General features: G+C 45.4%; 2 protein-coding genes across 3 annotated transcripts in view; one reads left to right on the top strand and one right to left on the bottom strand.

Moving 5' to 3' along the window:
- On the bottom strand, positions 1-8481 carry LOC148376948 (uncharacterized). The gene is made up of 2 exons (XM_088352116.1): positions 8251-8481; positions 1-2073 (listed from the first exon to the last, which is right to left on the bottom strand). The coding sequence occupies exons 1-2, from the start codon at positions 8369-8371 to the stop codon at positions 965-967; spliced, it is 1230 nt and encodes a 409-aa protein (XP_088208242.1). The 5' UTR covers positions 8372-8481; the 3' UTR covers positions 1-964.
- A 1682-nt stretch (positions 8482-10163) lies between these two features.
- The window catches only part of LOC148376947 (uncharacterized), a 45042-nt gene continuing 29813 nt past the window's right edge, over positions 10164-25392 (top strand). For both annotated transcript variants that reach the window (XM_088351005.1, XM_088350990.1), the window contains exon 1: positions 10164-10408. In XM_088351005.1, the coding sequence (XP_088207131.1) occupies positions 10288-10408 (121 nt within the window). In that variant the 5' untranslated portion in view covers positions 10164-10287. The remainder of the gene's footprint in view (positions 10409-25392) is intronic.

The following is a 25392-nucleotide window of genomic DNA, read 5'->3' as shown; positions in this document are numbered from 1 at the left end:
TAAAGGCAAGGCAAGTTTATTTGTAAAGCACAATTCATACACAAAGAAATTCAAATTGCTTTACAGAAATGGCAAAGAGAAAAACACACAATTACAACACAGGAGAAAAGACAATGAAAATGTAAAATGTGTTTTTTAAAATGCATTCAAACCACACATAAAAAAATCATCAAATCAATGAAAAGAAGGTAAAAGTGAAGAGTGCAGATAAAACCCTTTCAGTTGTATGCAGAGTTGAACAGAACCGTTTTCAGCCTGGACTTAAACACTGTCAGAGTAGACGCCTGTCTGACATCATCAGGAAGACTATTCCAGAGTTGAGCTGCATGGAACCCTGTTTAGTCCTGGCTCTGAGCACCAGGAGAAGGCCTGTCCCTGAGGTTCTCAGGGTCCGAGATAGTTCATATGGGACCGACGTGTCACAGATGTACTTTGGTGCTAGACCACGAAGAGACTCATACACCAGCAGAGCCTTTTTAAAGTCTATTCTCCGAGCGACAGGAAGCCAGTGCAGAGACTTGAGCACAGGACTGATATGGTCGTACTTCCTGGTTCTAGTCAGGACCCGAGCAGCGGCGTTCTGGATGTTCTGCGCCTGTCTTACAGCTCGTTTAGAAACTCCGGTCAGAAGGCCGTTACAGTAGTCTAACCTGCTAGAGATAAATCAATGAATAAGTTTCTCTAAGTCTGGTTTAGTAGAAGGCTGATGATGTAATGGATTTGATGTTGCTGTTGAAGTTTAGGTCTGAGTCCATAACTACCCCGAGATTTCTAACCTGATTTTTAGCTTTTTAAACAAAGTGATTCCAGATGACTGACACTTTCTCTGGCTTTTTGTGGGCCAAAAACAATGACTGGGTTGAACATATTGTGACAACGAAATTGGACGTGGCACTCCAGCTTCACATTTGACAGTGAGGATAAAAGAAAACAAAGAAGATAAAGGTTATCATTTACACAATATTTACACAAGAAATGTGGGCAGCGTGATGAAAGCTATTCCCACAGTACACTTGTGTTCCTGAACTTGGACTTGACTGGAGAATCTTTGACCGCAAACTGTACAAAAAAATGGTTTCTCATCCACATGGTTTTTCGTATGTCTTTTTAAGCTAACCTTATGCCTGAATTTTCTACCGCAAACTGAGCAAATAAAAAGTTTTTCACGCGTGTGGCTTGTGGTGTGGCTTCTTAAATGTGCTTTACTGATAAATTTTTTACTGCAGACCGAGCAGACAAATGGTTTTTCACCAGTGTGGGTTCTTGTGTGGATATTTAAGGTACCTCTCTGGGTAAATTTTTGACCACAAACTGAGCAGATAAAGGGTTTTTCACCAGTGTGGGTTCCTGCGTGTCTCGTTAAGTTCGTTTTCCTGCTGAATTTTTGACCGCAAACTGAACAGGGAAATGGTTTTTCACCGGTGTGGGTCATTGTGTGTACCTTTAAGCTTTCTTTCCAGTTAAAATTCTGCCCACAAATTGAGCAGGCATAAGGATTTTCACCAGTGTGGGTTCTGGTGTGTACATTTAAGCTTTCTTTCCAGTTGAATTTTTCACCGCAAACTGAGCAGGCGAAAGGTTTTTCACCTGTATGGGTTCTGGTGTGGACTTTTAAGTATGATTTCCGCCTGAATTTTTGACCACAAACGGAGCAGGAAAAGGGTTTTTCACCGGTGTGGACAATGATATGGCGTTTCAAACTATGCTTGTGCTTAAACTTTTTTCCACACTGCAAACATTTGTAAGATCCGTTATCACCATCCGACTGTCGGTCGCCATCATGGTGTGCATCATCATCATCATCTGTTGTCTCGGAGCATCTGCTTGGAGAAACCGTCTCCTTGTTGTCTTCGTGTTGATCTTCGGCGGTTAAACGGGCCCCGGTCACCGGAAACTCGGTCAAATCTTCCTCCTTTTTGACATCGACATGGTTCTCCTTTTTGATATGATCAAGCTCGAAAACCTCCTCTTCTTTTTTTACGTCCACCGTCTCCAAATAATCATCTTCCTCTTTTTTAACGCCAGGCAACTTTGTCTCCTGTTGCCGAAGAAGACCATTCTTTTCATTGACATCTGCAGGAGACAAGACACACGTGGTTTTGGAAAATATCAGGTCATCTACTGAGGGATTTTATATTTTATTTACCGTATTTTCCGCACTATAAGGCGCACCGGGTTATAGGGCGCACCCCTAAAAAATAGTTTTTGGTCCTATATCTTCCATACATAAGGCGCACCGGATGATAAGGCGCTACAATGGGAACGTGGACAAAACAGTCAGATGGTTCAGTCCAACTTATTACCCCCTTAACATTCCCAAAGCTTACAAAGACGTGTCTCAGACACGTGCGGATGCGGTGTCCGCACCATGTCACTCAAATGCATCGTTCCATCATTCGGAAGGTTAAAGTCTTGGGATTCAAGAAATGCCAACCATTCCTTAGTTTCTGTTTTCTTTTTTGCTCGCAACTTTACTGTGCATATGACAATAAACACTTGGAATTGAGTTGAATTTAAAAATAGAGACTCCATTCCATCCATTACCTGCACCGCTTATCACAGAAACATCGATATCACTCTGAAACAAGATACTGGGAAAATATATAGCCGGAGTAGCTCACCGAAGTCGTTGTGTTCAATAATAAGTGGTAACCATGGTCCTCTTATAACCGTGAGTGTAGTAAATCCAGGAGAATAAAATATTTACAAATACAGTACAGAATAGTAAAATACTGTTTTCTCTATGCTGTCAACGCAACTTGCTATTCACATTCATCTATTTCGGCCAATTGCAGTCTTTGTTTTGCCGCTTCAGCCAATGCCAGCTTGTAAATGATAAAAAGGATCCGCCCCTTGACCTCCGAATAACTTTAGTCAATAGTGATCGATTCAAATGATGATTGACACATTGGTTAGCTAATGAAACGCCGGTAAATAAATCCCAGCATACACCACGGACGACTTGGCGTTGGGGGGAAAATCGAGTCGGCGGCTGCAAGTTAGTTGGAAGACTTTGCGACCTAATATTGTTCCGTATATAAGGCACACTGTATTATAAGGCGCAGGGTCAGCTTTTGAAAAAAAATAAAGGCTTTTAGGTGCGCCTTATAGTGCAGAGAATACGGTACTTGACTGTAAAGGATCTTATACAATTTAATACAAATTACGTTTGTTGAATGCAATGGGGATTTTTCACAGGGTAGGCTTGGGGTCAGTGCGGCCTAGACAAGAATGATGTTAACAGAAAACCGCAAGAACGAAGACAGGGGCTGACGCCGGAGGAGCCTGTGACGCGGCAAAGGAGACATTGTTTGGAGAAGTTGTTCTAAAAAGCTTTGTTGGTGTGAGTTTTTTAGACGAGGAGAGTGTGAAGCTGGCACCTGACCCACCCCATGGGAGGGACCTTTGTGACGCACCGGTCAGACAGGGTGGCGAGTAGGTGGAGGCCACGTGAAGAGTCAGCACGCCCCATGGGGGGTGGCCGACAGGCTGGGCTTGTGAAAAGACGTGGGCAGAAGACAGAAGCCGGAAGAAGAGATGGGAGATCCGATCGAGAATAAGAGGGAGGCTTGACGAAGACTAATTAGACAATAATTTGGCTAAATTCGATGCAATTCACTTTGTTAAATACCTTAAGAAAATAAATCTGTCCCCGTGTGGAAATGCTAGTCTCTTGTACATTTTTCCCTAAAGAAAGAAACGAGCATGCATTGTTAGGAGAATGAAGTTTGTGTTTGGTTAATGGAGTCAGATAACTCATTCGAACAATTTGTAATTTTGTTTTTTTTCCCTAACACTACTCGTTCTGAAGCTGAAAGACATTATCCTCAATGAGCAAAGTGGTGGTAGTAAAGGACAGCGAAACGAATCAAGTAAGAATAGGCTCCTCGCTGATTATGGCAGAAAGGCCCTGAAAGAACTTTACTCCGGAAAAAGTAAGCCGAGAATTATAAATCTGTAGACATCACAGACTAAGATGCAGATGTCAAAATGTCCATCTCATGGGGACAAAGAACAGAACTATGGCTCTTAGAGATGCAGGAGAGGCCATAAGTGACGGACTAAATGTTGCTGTTATCCTACTTGGAGTCTCAGAATCATCTAAGGCGCTCGCTGAAAAGAGTGAGGATTCAAAAACCGGTCTGGACACTGACTGTGAAAAGAAGGAAACCACCGAGGACCAGTAAGAAACCAGTATATCAAACTGGGGACTTGCTTGCTTGCTTATTGCTCCAGCGAAGGTCGGGGGGTCCCGTCCCTGTGCGTTGAGCCGACCAGATGAACCAGGTTTTTCCAATGCTGGCGGTCTTGTGCCAGCTGTTCTGCATCCTCTACGGCAACTCCGTGTTGTTGGAGGTCGCCCGCAACGACGTCGAGCCATCGAGTGCGGGGTTTCCCTCGTGGTCGTCTCCAGCCTGCGGCCTTTGGGTCAAACTGGAGAATGGCTCGTGTCGGATGGTCTGGTGGTAGACGAAGGACATGGCCAAACCAGCGGGTGCGGCGTTGTGCGACCAAGGAAGATGCTTGGGGCTGGCACGTGCGGGCTCTGAGCTCTTTATTGGAGACTCGCTGGGGCCACCTGATGTTCTCGATGGTTCTGAGAGCTCTGCTATCAAAACCATCGCTTCTTGTGGCCAGGGTGTCGTTCAGGGGCCATGTTTCTGAGCCATAAAGCAGGATAGGGAGTACGGCGAGGTTGTAAATGCGGAGCTTCGTCTTGCGTGCGATGGTCTGGTGCCGCCAGAGTGGTTTCCAGAGAGACTGCAGAGCAGATGCTGCCAGGGCTCTTCTGCGGAGAATCTCTGGTTTTAGGTCCCCATTGTCTGTCACCATGGACCCCAGATATACAAAGCTCTTGACAGGCTCTACGATGTCGCTACCAATTTGGATGGGAGGTGGATCTGGTCCATCACCGACATACATGAACTTGGTTTTCGTCCAACTCACTTGCAGGCCAAGCCGCGCTGCCTCTTCGCTGTAAATGCCCAGAGCGTCTCTCAGCTGGCTGTAGGAAGTGCTGAGCATGATGGTGTCGTCAGCATACTCCAGGTCAGTCAGGTGGTAGTTGCCGAAAGACACTCCGGGGATGCGCTCACTAACCCTGAACATCAGATGGTCGATGATGCAATTAAAAAGGTCGGGAGCAGCCACGCAGCCTTGGCGAACGCCGCTGGAGATAGCAAACCAGTCGGAGTCAATGCCGTTGATACGGACACAGCTCTCTGCGTTGCTGTAGAGCAGCTTGAACAGGGCTATGATCTTGGGTGGTGCTCTGAGAGCTTGGAGGATGTTCCACAGTGAAGAGTGGCAGACGGTGTCAAAGGCGGCCTTCAGATCAATGAATCCGATATATAGATGGCGATCTTTACGGAATTCACGGGTCTTTTCTATCAGCAAACGGACGGCAGAGATGTGGTCCGTTGTGGAGCGGTTGGGCATAAAGCCAGCCTGCTGGGGACGGCGGCAGCTTCTGATTGCTGGAAGGGCACGGCTGAGCAAGATCCTGGTAAAGACCTTGCCCGGGATGGAGAGTAAGGTTATGCCTCTGTGGTTTCCACAGACAAGCCTGTCGCCCTTGCATTTCCAGAAGGGCAAGATGACTCCTCTGGTCCAGTCGGTGGGCAGCTGCTCCGATTCCCACACCTGGTTGAATAGGCGGGTTAGCCACTCCACCATGCCATCACCGCCGGCCTTGAGCATCTCGCCGGTAATGGCACAGATGCCGGGGGCTTTCTTGGTGTTCAGCTTCTTCAGAGCAGCTCTCACTTCCTCGGGTGTTACAGGGTCTGTGCAGCAGGTGTCGTTAGGAGGGTGGGATCAGCCGGGATGGTGCTGTGCTGCAAGAGGAGGCTAAAGTGCTCCTTCCAGCGCTCGAGGCAGTTGGCTTCTGTCATGATGAGGTTGCCGTCTGAGTCCTTTACCAGGGCTGTCTTTATGTGTGGGCCACTACGGGCTTGGCGTAGTAGACTGAATACGCGGCTCATGTTGTTGTTGTTGGCCGCGGACTCAAGCTGCTGGGCTTCTGCCTGCCAAAACCTCTCCCTATCTTCAGCAATGGCCACATTGCGCAGGCGATTCAGTCTCCGATACTCTGTGAGGTCGCCTCGGAGTCGGGCCTCACGCCGCTGGTCTATGATGTTTAGTGTCCTCTCTGATATCCAGGGCTTTCTCGGGGAGGATCGCGGGCGTCCGAGGACATTGTGAGCAGCCTGGAGGACACTTTCCTTGAAGGCCGCCCAGTCTGTCAGCTTGTCAGGAGCCAGGGTATTAAGAGAGCGGCGGATGGAGCAACTGAAGTCTCTGGCGATGTTGGGGTCGCTGAGTCGGGAGGAGTCGGGGCGAGGCAGAGTCTTGTGCTGGTTGGCTCGGAGCTTTAGCTTGAGCTGGGCCACCAGCAGACGATGGTCTGTGTTGCCAAGCTGTGCTCCTCTGAACACCCGGCAGTTGGTTACAAACGACTTCCAGCGTCGTGATATCAGGATGTGGTCCAATGCCTTCCTGGTTCTGCCATCTGGGCTGTACCACGTCCAGTGATGGATGCATTTCCGGGGAAACCAGGTGTCAGCAACACAAAGGTTGTTTTGGTGGCAGAGGAGGAGGAGGCGGTTGCCATTGTCGTTTGTTGTGCTGTCAACGAAGGTGGTGCCGACAGGTGAGCCGGGGGACCGATCATTGCTGGATAGAGTGGCGTTGGCATCAGTGAGGATGATGGTGACGTCGTGTGGTGGGGCTTGGTTGACAGCCTGGTGGAGTTGGTCAAAGAACGCGTCCTTCGCATCCTCATCAGCGACATCGGTGGGGGCGTAGGCGACGATCACTGTCATCTTGCCGTGATGGTGGAGGAATCGAGCAGACAGTAGTCTGTCGCTTATTGGTGTCCAGCTGATGAGGGACCTCCGGAGGGCTTTTGGAATGGCAAGAGCCACACCGTAAAGGCCGGTCCGACTCTCGGGGCCACTCCAGATGTAGCAATGGTTGCCAGCTGTTGTTTCACCATTGCCTTGCCATCGTACTTCACAGAGCCCTGCCATGGTGATGTTATAGCGACAGAGCTCTCGGGACAGCAGGGTGGCAGCTCCGGGGCGAAGGAGTGTCTGGACATTCCAGGTGGCGACACGGGTCTTATGACGAAGATCGATCCGTACTCGTTGGTCGGGGGCAGGCTGGGGTCCGTTACCGTGTTGGTCAGTCCGGCTTCTTTCTCTGGTCAGTTTCGTAACAAAGTGTGTTTCTCCTGGGTGATAGTCGGTTGGTGGGGCTGCCACCTCACAGCGTACCGACACGCTGGGGTCTTTGTTTGTCTGGAACCTACCCCGGAGACCGGCCCGCCATGGGTGACCCTACCAGGAGCAAGCTCCCGACGGTATCGCTCTCCAGGGTCACTGGAACACGCAAGCCCCCTCGCCGCATCAAGGCCAGACCCATCCGAGGGGGAAACTGGGGACGCAGGGGACAAACTAAGACTCCTGTTATAGAGCAATGTGTGACCTTATTTATTTGACTGTAAGGGATTTTATACACCAATGACTGTTATTGAATGCAATGAAGATTTTTCACAGAGGAGGCTGAAGTTCGAGAACAGGTCACAAGTGTGGAGTGTTTTGGCCGGGGAATTTGGATAGCGGGGCGCTGACGAAGGACTTAGGCCTTGTTTTGATAAACGCTTGGCATTGCTTTGAGCTGGTATGAGTTTCCTTTAGATGACGGCGTCTTTCGGCGAGGAGGCGGTGAAGTTGGCACCCGACCCGCCCCATGGGGGGGGCATTCGTGACACACCGGTCAGACGAGGTGGAGGGCATGCGGGGAGTTCCAGGCCCGCCGATGGGGGGTGGCCGACGCCCCGACGTGTGAAAAAGACGGAAGACGGAAGAAGAGTGATGGGAGATCAGATCGGAGAATGAGAGGGACAATCGAAAAAGGAGGCTCGAGGAAGCCTCGAGCGACAATAATTTGGCTAATTGGATGGAATTCACTGCAATTGGCTGGCAACCAGTCCACAGTGTCCCCTGCCCACTGCCCGATGATTGCTGGGATGGGCTCCAGCATCCCCGCGACCCTATTGAGGATAAGTGGTGCAGATGATGGATGGATGATTAAGCCGCAAGCTTAAGTTCTATTTCTTCCGCATGGGAGTATATTAGATTTGGTCTCCGCGCCAAATATGGACTATGATTTAAACATTTGTCTTGCAAAAGACTCGAATTATTAAATAAGAATACATAAAATGTTGTAGAAATGAAAATGACTAACCGGCTCCGTTCGATGCTACTTGTAGCTCGTTGCTAATGCTAACTTGGTTTAGCCGTCGATCTTCTCGCTCGTTCTCTTCTCGAATCTCCTCTTTCCAATTTCCTTTCTGTCTCTCGCACATTTTAGACAACTTTTAAGCGCGTCGTTAACTCCTTCGCGGCGTTAAAAGGAGTTAAACGGAGTCAAATCATGCACACCACAGAAGCGAGTGATTGTGTCGTTCTTATCTTCTTCTCGGTTCTACATCCGTCTATTTGGCGCATTAGCGCCCTCTACCATAACATCTTCGTCAGCGTTACAATTTGATGTGTCATTGGCGAACGAAACGGCTTTGCAAGCCGACTCCCTTCGAAATCCTCTCCCTTTCTCTCTCTCTCTTTTATTTTTACCTTATTTTATTTATTCACTTCCATTTTCTCTATATTACTCCGACAGTTTCCGTTCCCTTTCATTGAATGACTTTGTATTGATTTTCGGCTGTTTCATTTTCTTTGGAATGATGAAATGTTCCATTTTTTAAAAAAATAGAAAAAAAAAAATAAACGCACAAAGACTTCAGAATATAACAGCTGTAGTTGGAAAACAATAAGTTTGGTCTTTAATGCTTTTTATGAAGCGCTTTTTATTTTTTGAATGTTTTTTTGTGTTAGGGAAAAAAACTCGATCACAAATGTAGCGTTTAACAAATCATTCCAATGAGTTATCTGACTCCATTCACCCAACATAAAAACTTCATTCTCCTAACAATGCATGCTCCTTTCTTAATGAGAAAATGAGCAAAGATAGCCAGCATTTTCACACAGGGCAGATTTATAAAAGAAAGAGGAAGGTAAAAGAAGAGAGAGGGCTGGACAAAGAAAAAAAAAGAGGGAGAGGGAGAGAGTGTGAGAAACAAAAGATAAAAAGTCGTGAGAGAGGGGGAATAGAAAGGGAGAGGATGAAAGAAATCCAAAGAAAAAAATAGAAAGACAGAAGAAGAGAAAAGAAAGCACAAAGGGTAGGAAGAGAGAAAGAGAAAAGAGAGAAAATGAATAAAGGAAGTTAGAGCAAAAGAAGTTAAAAAACACAGAGAGAGAAAGAGAGAAAACGCAACAAAGGAAGAAAAAAAGAGAGACACAGAGAGTGAAAGAGACGGAGACAGAAAGTGGGAGAGAGGGGTGGAAAGGAGGGATAGAGAGAGAGAGAGGGGGGGGAGAGAAAAAGAAATACAAGTACAGTGCCTCTCTCACGACTTCTCTTTTCATCTCTTTTGTTTCTCCTGCTCTCCCTCTGTCTTTTTTTGTCCCACCGTCTCTCCTTTTCTTTCACTCTCTGTGTTTCTCTTTTTCTTTTCCTTTCTTGCTCTTTGTCTCTTTCTCTCTTTTTAACTTCTTTTGCTCTAACTTCCTTTTTTCCTTTTCTCTCTTTTCTTTTTCTCTCTTCCTACCCTTCACGCTTTATTTTCTCGTTTCTCTCCTTCTGTCTTTTTTATTTCTCTTTGGATTTCTTTCTTCCTCTCCCTTTCTATTCCCCCTCTCTCACGACTTTTTATCTTTTTTGTTTCTCACGCTCTCTCCCTCCCTCTCTTTTTCTTTCTTTGTCATGCCCTCTCTCCTTTTCCCTCTTATTTCTTGATCTCTCTTTTTCTTTCTCTCGAATCGACTAGTCCGGCCCCTGACGGAATGTTTGTTCTATCGTGTGGCCCCCGAGTTCAAAGGACTTTGACAACCCTGATATAGAGTGAGCCTTAGAGCAAGAGCGAGAGCATTTCGAAGGGAGTGGGCTCATTAAGCCGTTACATTCACCAACAACACAGTCGAGGAGGACGGCGTCATGGTACGATGCTAGGGGGCGCTAAAGCACCAAATAGACGGATGCCAACCGAGAAGAAAAGAACCATACGTCACTGCCGCCATTGTTCGTGTGCCGCCATTGTTCGTGTGCCCCCATTGCTTGTGGCTTCTTGGCTTCCCGCTCCAGTCGTGTGCACAATTTAACTCCATTTAACTCCATTTAACACCGTCAAAGAGTTAACGACGAGCTTTAAAGTTGTCTAAAATGTGCGAGAGACAGAAAGGACATTGGAAAGAGGAGCTTCAAAAAGCGACCGAGCGAGAAGATCGACGGCTAAAGCAAGTTAGCATTAGCAAGGAGCTACAAGTAGTCTCAAACGGAGCCGGTGAGTCATTTTCATTTCCTATCTTCTTATTTTCTTCTCTTTCAGTCTTTTGCACGACAAATGTTGAAATCATACTCCATAGTTTTGATGCATCTGTAAGGGGACACAGGTGGATGGTCTAGCTCCAGCTGGTGTTACACATTTGTTTTATATATTTTTGTTTTTGTTGTTCTTTTAGCTAATCTGCAAAATAGATGGCAAATGTCAGTCTCACGCGACACCATTTACTTGTTGCCATTAAGAGTGATTTATTGGAAGAGTCTCGTTCAATCACAGGATATCCCTTTTAACATAAATACAAAATAACATTTCCATCAATTGGTACTTTTCAAGAATCATTTAACAAAAACATCATAACTGTACCTTCCAAAACAACTCACTTTGTTTTATATGGTAACCAAATATACATATTAAAATCACAGTACACGCTTAACCCAGTCCCGCATAACGTAGCATACTTCATTCCGTTGCTTATGCTAACGGACGACTCACTCGTACTATTTCGTTTTTTGTCAACTTTACAGACATCACAAACAACCCTTACAAACATATTATCGTCCTCACAGTAAGTGTGTTACCAGTATAAACATCTCTCACCTGCAGAATAGATGGTAAATGTCAATCTCACACGACACCATTTACTTGTTGCCACTAAGTCTCATTAAATCACGTGAAGTCCCCGTGAGACTTGCCCCAAAACACCCTTCTCTGACCCGTGAGACGATGTCATCTAGTGGTGATATACTGGTACTTCACTTTTACGGCTTTACACAACAACACCAAAAATCCCCAAATATAACATTTGAACTAGTCAGCAACCCTTGTTGCGCCACACATCTCCTTCGAGGGGCGAATCCATCGGGTTGGCGCGGAGACCGAACGAACTCTACGCTCATGCGGCCAAAATAGGATTTAACCTGGCAGTTTAAGAAAATCCGACGCTCAAAATGATTGTCATCGTCGCCATTCCTTCTCCTTGTTGGTTTTTTAGTTTGAACAAATTTGATTGACCTTTTTAACTGCAAATAAACACATTCACAATTTCATGATATCATAATCTAACAAGATGAGGTTTGAACAATTTCTATCGACACTTTTAGCAGCAATTAAATATATTCACAATTTCATGATATCATAATCTAACATAATCTAACACAACTTCATCAAAGCGGCGCTGCCACGAGCGGCTGCCTTTTCCAGCAGCTGCCCTATCGTTTTATTTTCTGCTCCTATCTTCGGTGTTTTTTCTTCCCGTTTTGACAACTACACTATGGATTACTTCTATCCTATGGGACATGGGTTTTAGCGCACAAAAATGCGTGTATTCAAGGAATTTCAACTCCTTGCCCTGAAGAATTCTCGTGCCGGCGTGATGAAGGGGCCCATGGTGAAAGGACAGCCGGAGCTAGCGAAGCGGCTAGCAGTGTTATAAGTCTTCGGTACCGTCCTAATCATGGTAAATGCGAACTCACGACCAAATAAGATCATCGAGTGCGGGTGGAAAACATCGAAGCGCACAGGGAGGGCAGTCGCTGTGTTTTGTGGAAACGTGGCTCACGTTTAGCATTCCGGACGCTAACGTGGAGCTACCCGGAGCAATCCGGCTTCAACGCCGCTAAACAGAGACACGAAAGCCGGGGGGAATCGGAGAGGAGGCGGACTTGCTAACACGAGGTGGTGTATCCCTGGATTTTCACAAAGAAAAGTTTTCCATCTGCCGCAGGGATGTCGAACTTTTGGACGTTTGTGACGTCATCCGCTCCGCTACAAGCACCCCTAGGGCATCATGTTCATCTGTTAATAAACAACGGGGTAGACTGCTGGAAGTGTTAATTTCCCTACGGGGATGAATAAACTATCTTTCTTTCTATCTATCTAACAAGATGAAGTTTGAACAATTTTTATCCGTCCTCCTCGTATGCGCTTTCGTGCGAAATAAACCTAAAATGGCGCAGAGTACTTGCTATTATTGCACAGTATTACAGGAGTGGGAACCTTTTTCACCCGGAGCCATAAAAACAAAATATTTAGATAGATAGATAGATACTCGATTTATCTCCGTAGGGAAATTCCCACTTCCAGCAGTATCCTTTTGTTGAAAAATAAAATAATAAATATATAGAATACAAAAAATACCCAATATAACGTTTTGCTATAGAGCAGGGATGTCAAACTCATTTGACGTCGGGGGGCCACACCATAGAAAAAACATTCTGTCGGGGGCCGGACTAGAAGATTCAAGAGAAAGAAAATAGAGAAAGAGGGAGGGAAAAGGAGAGAGGGCGGGACATTTAAAGAAAGAGAGAGGGAGCGTGAGAAACAAAAGATAAAAAGTTGTGAGAGGGGTGGAATAAAAAAGGAGAGAAAGAAAGAAATCCAAAAGGAGAGAACAGAGAAAAGAAAGTGCGTAGGGTAGGAAGAGAAAGAGACAAAGAACCACAAAGGAAGAAAAAGAGAGACACAGAGAGTGAAAGAGACAGAGTGGGAGAAAAGGGGTGGAAAAGAGAGAGAGAGAGAGAAAAGGGGGTGGAAAAGAGAGAGAGAGAGAGAGAGAGAAATACAAGTGCAATGTCTTTGTGAGAGGCACCTTTCTTTGGCTTTGGCAACATCAAGTGGACATATTTCCACCTGCAGCTTGTTTTTCTCTTGGGCTTCTCTGAGTGTGGTCTCGCGGGCCGGATTGGATCCCTTAGCGGGCCTGACTTGGCCCGCGGGCCGCCCGTTCGACACCCGCGGAATAAGGTTTCGACGAGTTCCAAAAACCCTAAAGTTGGGTATTTTCTGGACTTTGAACATTTCCTAAACTGCAATCTGACTCCGAGATACGTTTGGTGTCCAAACCCTGACAGTTGGAGCATCTCCAGAAACCGGAGACGTTATCCGGCCGAGTAGAGTCCACGTATCCATCGATTTAGCCGAAACAAAGAGTTGAACAAATCGGGTCTCTGCCTGTGCCAGTTACAATCGTGTGCAGGAGACGGGACGACGAGAGTCCTGACCAATGTTCCCTCTAAGGCGCTTGTGTGCGCACTACCCAGAGCTTTTCCGCGCACAAGAAAATCGAGCCGGCTCACAAAAATCAGGGCTCCGAATCACGACTTAAGAGGCCAATGAAGTCAAAGTTACAGTGTATGAAGGTTAAAATACACGCGTTCCCCTGACGCTGTGTTCTAAATGCGGTATGTTGAAGTCAAGGTCGAAGTAGAACCAAGTTGAGTCAAGTCAGTTTTTCGAGAACCGGCTTCTTCGGCTCGGCTCACTAAAAGGAACCTTTCGGGTCCCAAACGGATCTTCGGGTTGTTTTTGCTTCTTTCATCCCTACGTGACCAAATATTATGTAAAACTGTGCACGAAGGGGGGGGGGAATAGAACAAAAAAGAAAAAAATACCAAAACAAAAAAGTAGTGAAAAGCTGAGAAAAAAACAAAACGGAACAGGAAAAATAGAAGGAAAATTCAGAAATAAAAGAAACAAAGGAAAAAAGTAAATCGAGAACAAAAAGAAAAGGTAACAGCTAGGAAAAAAATAGACACAATAAGATTTTTTTAAAGGAATTTAAAAAAAAGGAAAAAAACTTGATATGTAAGTTGATGTCAAGTTTGGACATGTCTGATCATGATTTAGTTGCCACACCTTGGATTGCCGTTGCTCACTGTCGTTTCAAGCGTTGCTCACCGACTTTGTGTGAACGCTTAGACCCGTGGAAAACTAGAGGGAACATTGGTCCGGGGGCTCCTCTGTTATATTTCATGCCGACAGAATGTTTACGCCACATGACCAAGCCTCTGGCTGATTGGTCCGCGCCGTGTTGACGCAATTATCCAGATCGACCTTTGAAATATCGAGCGAAGGGTGATAGGTCATCGCCCTTGACCCCCAGGCGAGGTGATAAGTCATTGTTACCTACACAAACCGAAAGCATCTCTCTCTTGCGCTCGCTCTCTCTCTCTCTCTTTCTTTGTCCCGCCCTCTCTCCTTTTCCCTCCCTCCTCTCTTATTTCTCAATCTCTCTTTCTCTTGAATCTACTAGTCCGGCCCCCGACAGAATGTTTCTTCTATCGTGTGCCCCCCCCCCCGAGTTCAAATGAGTCTGACACGCCTGATTAAGAGTATTTAGAGTGTTTGTTTTGCAAAAATCCACAAAGTAGTGAACCCGCAATAATCGAGGCTCGCCGGAGTTTTGTGGCGATGCCTTTGCTGTAAATTTTTTTTATTTTTTTGCGTTTGAAAAGACATTCTTCACATTCATGTGCGTTATGTGTCCTGCAGATGTCACTGTAGAGAATCTTCTTCCTCGGCAACAAGAGACGATGTTCCCTGGCGTGAAACAGGAGGAAGATGAGTTTGACATGAAAAAGGAAGAGGAGGATTTGGAGCGTGTTGACATTAGAAAGGAGCAAAAAGACTTGAAGCCTGATGACGTCAAGAAAGAAGAGGAGGATGATTCTGAGCTGGTTGAGGTTAAAGAAGAGGAAGATTTAAGAGCGTTTCCTGTGACGGGGGCCTTTTTAACCTCCCAAGATCAACACGAGAACAAGGAGAAGGTGTCTCCAAGCTCCGCGAGAACAGATGATGACGACACGTCCGATAATGGCGAGAAACAGTTTGAGAACGATAATCACAAATGCTCGCGGTGCGAAAAGTCCTTTAGACACAAGCGCGGTTTGAAACGACATTCAATCGTCCACACTGGGGAAAAACCCTTTTCCTGCGCATTTTGTGGTCAGAAATTCCGTCATAAATCAAACTTAAAAACACACACAAGGACCCACACGGGTGAAAAACCGTTTGCCTGTTCAGTTTGTGGTCAAAACTTCGGCCTTAGATCACACTTAAAAGAACACACAAGGACCCACACGGGTGAAAAACCCTTTTCCTGCTCAGTTTGTGATCAGAAATTCGGCCGAAAATCAAACTTAAAAACACACACAAGGACCCACACTGGTGAAAAACCGTTTGCCTGTTCAGTTTGTGGTCAAAACTTCGGCCTTAAATCACACTTAAAAGAACACACAAGGACCCACACGGGTGAAAAACCCTTTTCCTGCTCAGTTTGTGGTCAGAAATTCGGCCAAAAATCAAACTTAAAAACACACACAAGGACCCACACTGGTGAAAAACCTTTTGCTTGTTTAGTTTGTGGTCAAAAATTCAGCCGAATAGCACACTTAAAAACGCACACAAGAACCCACACTGGTGAGAAACAACCCTTTTCCTGCTCTGTTTGTGGTCAAAGATTTGGTGATAAGTCAAACTTAATATCCCACACTACAACCCACACGGGTGAAAAACCCTTTTCCTGCTCAGTTTGTGGTCAAAACTTCGGCCTTAAATCACACTTAAAAGAACACTCAAGGACCCACACGGGTGAAAAACCCTTTTCCTGCTCAGTTTGTGGTCAGATATTTGGCCATAAATCAAACTTAAAAACACACACAAGGACCCACACTGGGGAAAAACCTTTTGCCTGTTCAGTTTGTGGTCAGAAATTTGGCCATAAATCACACTTAAAAGAACACACAAGGACCCACACGGGTGAAAAACCCTTTTCCTGCTCAGTTTGTGGTCAGAAATTTGGCCATAAATCATACTTAAAAGAACACACAAGGACCCACACGGGTGAAAAACCCTTTTCCTGCTCAGTTTGTGGTCAGAAATTCAGCCGAAAATCACACTTAATAACACACACAAGGACCCACACGGGTGAAAAACCTTTTTCCTGCTCAGTTTGTGGTCAGAAATTTGGCCATAAATCACACTTAAAAGAACACACAAGGACCCACACGGGTGAAAAACCCTTTTCCTGCTCAGTTTGTGGTCAGAAATTCGGCCGAAAATCACACTTAATAACACACACAAGGACCCACACGGGTGAAAAACCTTTTTCCTGCTCAGTTTGTGGTCGGAAATTTGGCCATAAATCACACTTAAAAGAACACACAAGGACCCACACTGGTGAAAAACCATTTGCTTGTTTAGTTTGTGGTCAAAAATTCAGCCAAATAACACACTTAAAAACGCACACAAGAACCCACACTGGTGAGAAACCCTTTTCCTGCTCTGTTTGTGGTCAGAGATTTGGTGATAATTCAAACCTAATATCCCACACTACAACCCACACGGGTGAAAAACCTTTCGCCTGCTCCATTATTGGTAAAAAAAAAATCAGCCGAAAGGACAATTTGACAAGTCACTCAAGAACCCACACTGGTGAGAAACCCTTTTCCTGCTCAATTTGTGGTCAGAGATTCTGTGATAAATCACACTTAAAAACACATACTTCAACCCACACGGGTGAAAAACCTTTCACCTGTTCTGTTAGTGGTAAAAAATTCAGCCAAAAGGGTAATTGGACAAGAACTCACATTAGTGAAAAACCCTTAGTGAAACCCTCAGTAGGGTCGCGGGGGTGCTGGAGCCCATCCCAGCTACCTTCCGGCAGTGGGCAGGGGACACCCTCAACTGATTGCCAGCCAGTCGCAGAGCACACAGATATAAAATACTCTCTGGCTCATTCACACCTAGGGACAATTTGAACCGGCCAATTAACCTGACATGCGTGTTTTTGGAATCTGGGAGGAAACCCACGTAAGCACATGCAAACTCCACACGGGAAGGTTTGATTTCACGACCTCAGAACTGTCCCTAAACCCACTCCTTTCTGTCACCTGTCGTCAGTCCGCCTGCGAACCTCAGTGAACACTATTCAAGCCTTTTTTCGAGCCGTTCATGATCCTGACCACGTCTACTCTCCTGTCCCGGCTTTCGACCTCTTTTGTCCCCGACCACGTCTACTCTTCTTTCCTGGCTTACGACTTAATTCTTTACCTCGTATTTGCTCTCCTATCCCGGCTACTGACCTGATTTTCCGTCCCCGACACCGCCATCGCTCGCCACGGAAGTTCCACTTCCGCGTTCAGAGCGACCTGCTTCCCGCGCCCAGCGATCACCGGATGGTGGGCGCAACCCTTTCTTCTAATAAAACTTGAGAGAAACGCAACGCAAGTGGGTCCTGTCTCTGTTCTGGTCTTGACATGTTTATTTAAAAAAAACAAGGTCATGCAAACTTCTCTAAATGGCAAATTCCTATTTTTATATTCACTAGCCCTTTAATATGAGCATTTTTATGAAGGGACAGCGTTTCATATTTTGTGTCTCCCAGCGGTACGAAAAAACTTTTGTCAGAAAAACATGAGTGGCTTTTTATAAAAGGCAAAAGGTACGTTATTTTTACTTTTAATTCTCATAGATGGAGAAATGTATTTTATTAACATAACAAAATCCTTCCTTTCTCAGCATCCACACGTTTGTCTGGCATCTTGCTGCTACGGCCATCCGAAGCGTTTTGTTGGGGATTTTTGTAGACTTGGTCTTCAATTTGATTTCAAAAGGTATTCATTAACAGGGATCAGAATTTTCCGCGGATCTCCGCTGTTTTTGAACCCCAAAGGCCATTTCCGTAAATCGTCTAAATTCAATGAGAAAAAATTTTGGGGGGGGGGGGGGGGGGGGTGAGGTATGATACGTGACTGTTTCATCACACAACGTGGTTGAAATGTTGATTATTGGTCCAGCTCACTGTCGTCATTTGTTTTCAAACACTACCCTGAACCTAGACAAATGTAATATCACCCATAGTGACTCGGTCAAAAATATATTTGATCCTAATCTGTCGTTTCAGTCACACGTGAAAAATATTACTAGAAGAGCTTTCTACCACCTCCGTAATATTGCGAAGATTCGTTCGATGCTGTCCCAATCAGATGCAGAGATTTTAATTCATGCGTTTATGACTTCTCGGCTTGATTACTGTAATGTATTGCTTTCTGGTCTCCCGATGTCTAGCATTAAAAGTTTGCAGCTGGTTCAGAATGCGGCAGCTAGACTTTTGACTAAGACTAAAAAGTTTGAGCATATTACACCTGTATTGGCCAACTTGCACTGGCTCCCACTCCACTTAAGATGTGACTTTAAGGTTCTCTTATTAACATATAAATGTTTGCATGGGCTTGCACCCTCTTATCTCTCCGATTTGATTTCCCCCTATGTTCCTGCTTGGAGTCTGCGCTCGGAAAATGCCGGTCTACTTGTGACTCCGAGAGCCAAGAAGTCTGCGGGCTCGAGAGCGTTCTCCATCCGGGCCCCGGTGTTATGGAACGCCCTGCCCCCAGAGATAAGATCTGCAACCTCAACGGAAGTTTTTAAATCGAGGCTTAAGACACACTTCTATTCCAAAGCATATGATTGATGCCCACCTCGTATTCTGTTTTGTCCTGTCTTTTTCTGAGGCCTGCCTGGCTGATACGAAGGAGAAGGATGATTTGGGATGGGTCAGCGGACCGGCGTCTGACCTACAGCATGTCAACCCCTGCATTTACCAGCTGGCGTCGTCGTTGATGTCATGCTCTTTCCGGACATTTTCAACATCTTACCTAGTGTTTACTATTCTGTGTACAGTAATGCTAATTGTAATTCACCCTGGTCAATCCTGGAAGGGGGATTACCACATGTGAGGTCCTTTCTCAAGGTTTCTCTTTTCTCCTCACACTGAGGTTTTTGAGTTTTTCCTTGCCCGCATGCTGGTTTGCTGGTTTAAGATCAGGTAATTGTGTAATTTTGTAACTGAAATCCTGTGCAGTCCTTTGAGACATTTATGTGATTAAGGGCTATATAAATAAATTTGACTTGACTTGACTTTAGCTAACAAATAGATCGACTCCTACCATTGGTCGATAGGTTCGCTGATAACCAATCAGCGGAGCTTTTGTTCAGAGCATTGGCTTTCTCAAACATGGCGCTCCTTCCGGTCTTTTCAAACGGTGAAATGAGTGTTTGAAAAAGTAAACATGAAAATACTAAGAAAAGAAGACGAGGCTTTTGTCTCTGAGATTGATAAAGGAATCAAGAGTAAATTGAAGTGGTCATGGCTGGAGAAGATTGTCACAGTAAACGTTAAAATCGGCGGAAAGATCGGGGAAGTTGTGTCGATCTGATCGATTATGGTACGCGAGGTTGTGTGGCACTGATCGATCATGCTAAAATGAACAAGCACAAAGCAAAAATAGCTCCCTGGCGATCAAATTATGCACTCGGATCCGCATTTAAAATCGGCAGTGAAACTCACAGTAACACCACCGGTTCAACATTATTGGCCGTTCCAAATCCTTTCACTTCAAATACTAGCAGCAGTCAACCACTGGTTCCCCTGTGTGACAGAAAATCCCAATCTGAGGTATTTATAAATCTATTTATTTTGTTGTGTAAAATAGACTTGCATTTGTAGAATAGAGTTGGATACATTTAGAAATGTAGAAAGACTTGCTTACATTGCTTACAGTAGTGAGGGAATGTTGACATCATTCGAGAAGATCCTTGGCAAGACAGTTGAGTTTCCCTAAAAGGGCATGGGACCTGCAAGGTCCCGCTATGCAAGGTCCCTCTGAGCAAACTGAGGCAAACAACATGTCCTAATAAGGGTACGACAGCATCTTCCTTGTTGATTACTGAGTACTAGGGCCGCTTTTTGGGTTGTACTCAAACTGAAGCTATAAAAGCGTTGTTATGTCTGGAGTTCTCTGAGTTCTTTTGGGATGACGAAATAAAAGGCTCCCCCTCATGGCAGGTTTCCGGTGTACTTAATTCAATCACGAAAGAAGACTTAAAAGATTATCGAACCTACATTTTCTCCTACATTAAATGGCGCCCTAACGTGTTTTTTGGCTCAAATTGACTTCTCGTCGTGAACGCTGCCCCGACGAGCGGTTGAGGTAAGGACAAGGTTTTTCTTTCCTTATTTCGGTTTGCTTGTCGGGGTAAGTGAAGTGCATTGGGGCCTGTGACGTGAGGGCTAAAATTTGGAAATTCGTGCACGTGGATAATCCGTCTGTAGTCCGGCAACAAGTTGGACGGATTGTATGAGTTGATATGAGATTTATGGCCCGCAACAATCTTGTGCTCAGGGATTGTTGTGATGTTTTTTTGGTCGGGCTCCGGGGAGTCTGGATGAAGTAACGGCTGTAATTGTCCGGTCCGTAGCGATGTTAAAGGGGGTCGGTCTAGAAGGCGATGATAAGACGTCATCAGTTGCTGATATTTTCGGTGACGGAAAGTAGACGATCTATTAATGGTCCTACGGGGGTGTGTTTTTTATGTGGAGAGTTATACCGGCAGAGGTTAATGAGCAGATGTTGTATTATTGAGATGACTTCACGGATAGACAGCGTTGGAGGAGCTGTGTATGAGAATTGCTGACGTAATTTCGCTCTGAGCGTTATCTCGCTCGGGAATGTTGGCTGTTGGTGTGTGCGTGAGTTGTTTGGTGTGCGTCTTTGCCTTTTGCGGTCTTGTGTGTATCTTTTGCGCGTCTGAATGCGTGTTAGGGATGGGGGTGTGTTTGAGACAGTTGTAATCGAACTTTGTGTGTGGGGGTGTGTGCCAGCTGGCGATACTTGTGCGTGTGTCTCTCTGTATGTGGATGTGTGTTCTGTTCGGTTCGGTTTCTCCTCCGCTCCGCCAGACCCCGCCCGCCTGAGTGAGTGTGTGCGGATGATTTCTTAACTGTTTAAGGGCTGGGACGACGCTGTGCGGAGGAGAACCTTTGTTTCTTTTTGTCTGTTTGGTTTTTTGTTTTGTTTGGCGTTGGTAGGGGAGTTAAGGACGTATGGATGAAAGATGGAGTGACTGCTTATTCTCGCGGGCGAGGACACAGTGGTAGTAGAGAGTGGTTTAACGGCATGAGGGGTTTTGGGAAGCAGTGAAACCGGGATGAGAAAATATTGCGCGATTGGTGTGTGAGATAAGTGTAAGATACTTACGTTACAGGGAAATACATTGGGATGAATGATTCGTCCAGCGCTTTGTCTGCGTGTGGCCTTTTAATTTGTGAGATCTTGTTCCGTTAAACGTGATATGTATAGTATGGGTAAAATAAGAAAGCGATTTGTCAAGCGTTTTCAAAAGACAATAAGGAGCAGATTACTCGATCTTGAGGAAGTCCATGAAAAATTTAAGAATTTAATTGCTAAGGTGATGTCTTCATGGTCATTTAACCTAGACTAAACATCCAAGTTTGTAAACATGACCGATATAACAGGATTCTGAAGTCAAACGGACTGTTGAAAAGGGCTGAAGATGGACAGAAAAACAAGCAAAGAACAAACAAAGACGTTCACTCATCCATTGTCTGCGCCGCTTGTCTACAGCAGGGTCGTGGGGACACTGGAGCACATCCAGGCTGTCCTCAAACAGTGAGCAGGGGGCAATCTGAACTGATTGCAGCCAGTTTCGAGGAGAAAGAGAAAGAAAACTGGGCATGACCAAGGTCAGTGTTGCACTGATAAGGCTCATGGACACATTCCAGCAGCAGATTACGAGTGGAACGTCACAATGGACTGAGCCAGACGGCCAAGGCCGTCGACGAGGCGGTGATAACGAACAACACGAGTCTGCATTGAATCACGTTAGGATCTTGTTGATTGACGTAGTGTTTACAAATCTGAGGAATATTGATACATTTGGATTGTAAATTATTATTATTTTATTTTTAACACAGGAATACTGCTAAAATTGTACTTTGAATCTGCTTTCCAGGAAAACGGTGATGTGTCTCTCCAGATGCAGGAGCATCAGGAGGATTATTAAGGAGAATAGGTAACAGGGGAATACCGTTGATTTTATATCAGTTGTGACAGCACAATTTAAAAAATTGTGCAAGGGGGGAGGTTGTAGAATAGCTGGAGAAATAAGGTTACAGGTCTCCATATTTACAGGCCACGGTAGACGAAGTGCTCAACCAGTATATGAAATCTGTGCAGAGAACAATATCAGGAGCAGTTCCATCAAAAGATCTAGGTGCGGAAACAGTAATAAAGTTTTTGATCAGAGAAGTTATTCCGCGATTTGGTATACCGTCTGAAATAAGCTCAAATGGTCGTAATAAGCATTAGTTCAAAAGGTCGTGGAAAGAGTAAATGGAATATTAAAATCAAATATAAACAAGATCTGTTTGAGTACTAGGCTCAACTGAGGAGATGCGCTACAATTAGCGCTGATGAGTTATCGCATGCAAACTCATTGGATCACGCATATAACACCGCATGAAATGCTAACAGGCAGACCAGCGCCGCATCTGGGAGGTCCCTATAAGGCCGCTTGAGCAACTACAAACTGAACTGAGAGACTGAATGAGACAATTGACGGCTGTCATCTACCGGCTGGTTAAGAGACAAGAGTCCAAGGTCGAACGACCATTTGAAAAGACGTCCCAGGGGATCTCGTCTACACCAAGGTTTCGACGAAAGTGGAACCAACCGAGGCGTGAGGGACCGTACACCGTCGTGAGGGCAACGCCGGCCGCAGTCCAGGTCGAGGGCAGCTCAACCTGGTACCATCTGAACCACTGTACCAAGGCTCACGCTGCCACCGTCAACGAGACCAAGCAAGATCAACAGGGCAGTAACGTTAAATTAGGAAAACAAGATGTGGGTGACAAAGCTGTGTGTGATAATAAATTGTCTGATATGATTGTTACTAGGAGCAGAGCTCGAGAAATCGCAGCGGCGAATGGAAATTGCGGGTCCGAAAGTGCAGCCGGAGATCCAAAAAGCGACGCTGCAGTTGCAGACCATGACGCATCATAGAGACAGCGGCCCGGTTAAGTGTGACACTACTGTACAACATGCCAAAACGGCTGAGGATTTGGAAAGTACAAGTACATTTTATTTTATCTCATGAAGGGCTCACTGGCCCTGAGGTATGGAAGCTCGAAAGTACCAAAATTAAATTATTACAGGAAAAAAGAAAAAAAGAAAATGTGAGATATGACGAAAATGTGTAAAATATAATTTTTAAAATATGGTTTCATAAGAAACATGCACTCGAAATATTTTAAAGGGACAGCGTGTATAAATTGACCCCAAGATGTCTCTGCACTGTGGAGTGCAACCGAAATAAAAGTGCTTAACAGGATAAATAGAACAGTCACAGTGCCCCACGTTGGGCGCCATTGAAATGTTGGGGAAATCGCAGGTTCGATAATCGAGAGAAAAGTCTTCTCGTATGTGGATCAGGAAGACATGAGCCAGCCTCGTGGGAGGGAGATAACTTTATTGTCTTGTCAATGAAGGTCTCATAGAAATCGGGACATGGCAATGCTTTTGAAGCTTCAATTGAGTACACCCCAAAAAGCGGTCCGATCTTCACTTATCAAGACAGGAATTCTGTTTTTCTCTGTTTGTCTCCCTATAAGGAGATAAGGAGATAGCTCTTCCAAACAACCTGAGGTCATTTTATACAGAGACTTCCGTTCCTTGCACGAAATGATGTCAACACAACCTTTCTCACAACTGTAAGCAAGTCTTTCTGAATTTCTAAATGTATGCAAATCTATTCTACAAATGCAAGCCTATTTACCACAACATAGGCTTGGGGTCAGTGCGGCCTAGACAAGAATGATGTTAACAGAAAACCGCAAGAACTGAGACAAGGGCTGACGCCGGAGGAGCCTGTGACGCGGTAAAGAAGACATTGTTTGGAGAAGTTGTTCTGATAAGCTTTGTTGGTGTGAGTTTTTTAGACGAGGTGGCGAGTAGGTGGAGGCCACGTGAAGAGTCAGCACGCCCCATGGGGGGTGGCTGACGCGGGCAGAAGACAGAAGAATACTAACATTTTGGGGGGCAATTTTATATGATGAGGATTACGATCACGGGGCGGCAGTAGCTCAGGAGGTAGAGCGATCGTTTTAGGATTAAGGGCTTGTCCGTGTTACATGTCTAAGTGTCCTTGGGTAAGACACTGAACCCCCAATAAGCTGTTTAGCGCCTTACATGGCTGCACAGATCACGGCCGCTATTGGGAAATGTGAAGCGCACTGTAAAGCGCTTTGGGAAGTCATTGACTTGAAAAGCGCTAGAGAAACGCACATCATTTCATTTGACAAAAATTGACTTCATAGTAATAACAACTACTCTCTGTCACCATTTAAGATTTATTCCACACTAAAGCACATACAGGGAGAACGAATGACTACTTAATAACTCTCGCCCTCTTCATTTAAAGTTAGTTAATCAACAAATTGATTAATTAATTCATCAGTTCATTGCAAATTAATTTTACAGTTATTTGATTAAACCGCGGGCAGCACGGCGGCACAGTGGTTGGCGCGTGTGCGACACAGTTCTGAGGTCATGAGATCAATAATAATAATAATAATAATAATTTCCTTGTATTGTCATTCTGTGTAACAATGTACACAGAACGAAATGTCGATTGCACCTGACCCGTTGTAGCGAGCCGATGCAGCCGCAGCCAACAGAGGGCGCCGCCGACCACTTTTTAAGTCTTAGGAATGACTCGGCCGGGGCGCGAACCACCGACCTCCCAGTCTCAAAGCGGGCGCCTTACCATCTAGGCTACCTCCCGTGTGGAGTTTGCATGTTCTCCACGTGCTTTCGTGGGTTTCTTCCGGGCACTCAACTTTCCTCCCACATTCCAAAAACATGCAAGTTAAGTTGATTGGCCTAACCGAAATCTCCTTAGGTGCGAATGAGCTGTCTGTCCCTGTGTGCCCTGTGATTGGCTAGCGACCAGTTGAGGGTGTCCCCTGCCCACTGCCAGAAGACAGCGGGGATGGGCTCCAGCACCCCCGCGACCCTATTGAGGATATGTGATGCAGACGATGGATGGATGATTAAACCGCAAGCTTAATTCTTATTTCTTCCGCATGGGAGTATATTAGATTTGGTCTCCACGCCAAATATGGACTATGATTTAAACATTTGTCTTGCAAAAGACTCCAATTAGTAAATAAGAATGAAAGAGACAGAGACAGAAAGTGGGAGAGAGTGGTGGAAAGGAGGGATAGAGAGAGAGAGAGAGAGAGAGAGAGGGAGGGAGAGAAAAAAGAAATACAAGTACAGTGCCTCTCTCACGACTTCTCTTCTCATCTCTTTTGTTTCTCCCTCTCTCTCTCCCTCTCTGTCTTTCTT

This window comes from Urocampus carinirostris, chromosome 1 (genome assembly GCF_059441175.1).
Source record: "Urocampus carinirostris isolate Australia breed hairy pipefish chromosome 1, RoL_Ucar_1.0, whole genome shotgun sequence".
In the NCBI taxonomy this organism is placed as follows: Eukaryota; Metazoa; Chordata; class Actinopteri; order Syngnathiformes; family Syngnathidae; genus Urocampus; species Urocampus carinirostris.
The sequence above is the reverse complement of the archived record's forward strand: the minus strand, read 5'-3'. Positions and strand labels throughout refer to the sequence as shown.

Excerpts from the sequence above, each read along its gene's own strand:
- LOC148376948 (XM_088352116.1), bottom strand. The coding sequence starts at position 8,371 with ATGTGCGAGAGACAGAAAGGAAATTGGAAAGAGGAGATTCGAGAAGAG. Across the intron at positions 2,074-8,250 it reads AGTAGCATCGAACGGAGCCG|ATGTCAATGAAAAGAATGGT; the intron begins GTTAGTCATTTT and ends TGTCTCCTGCAG.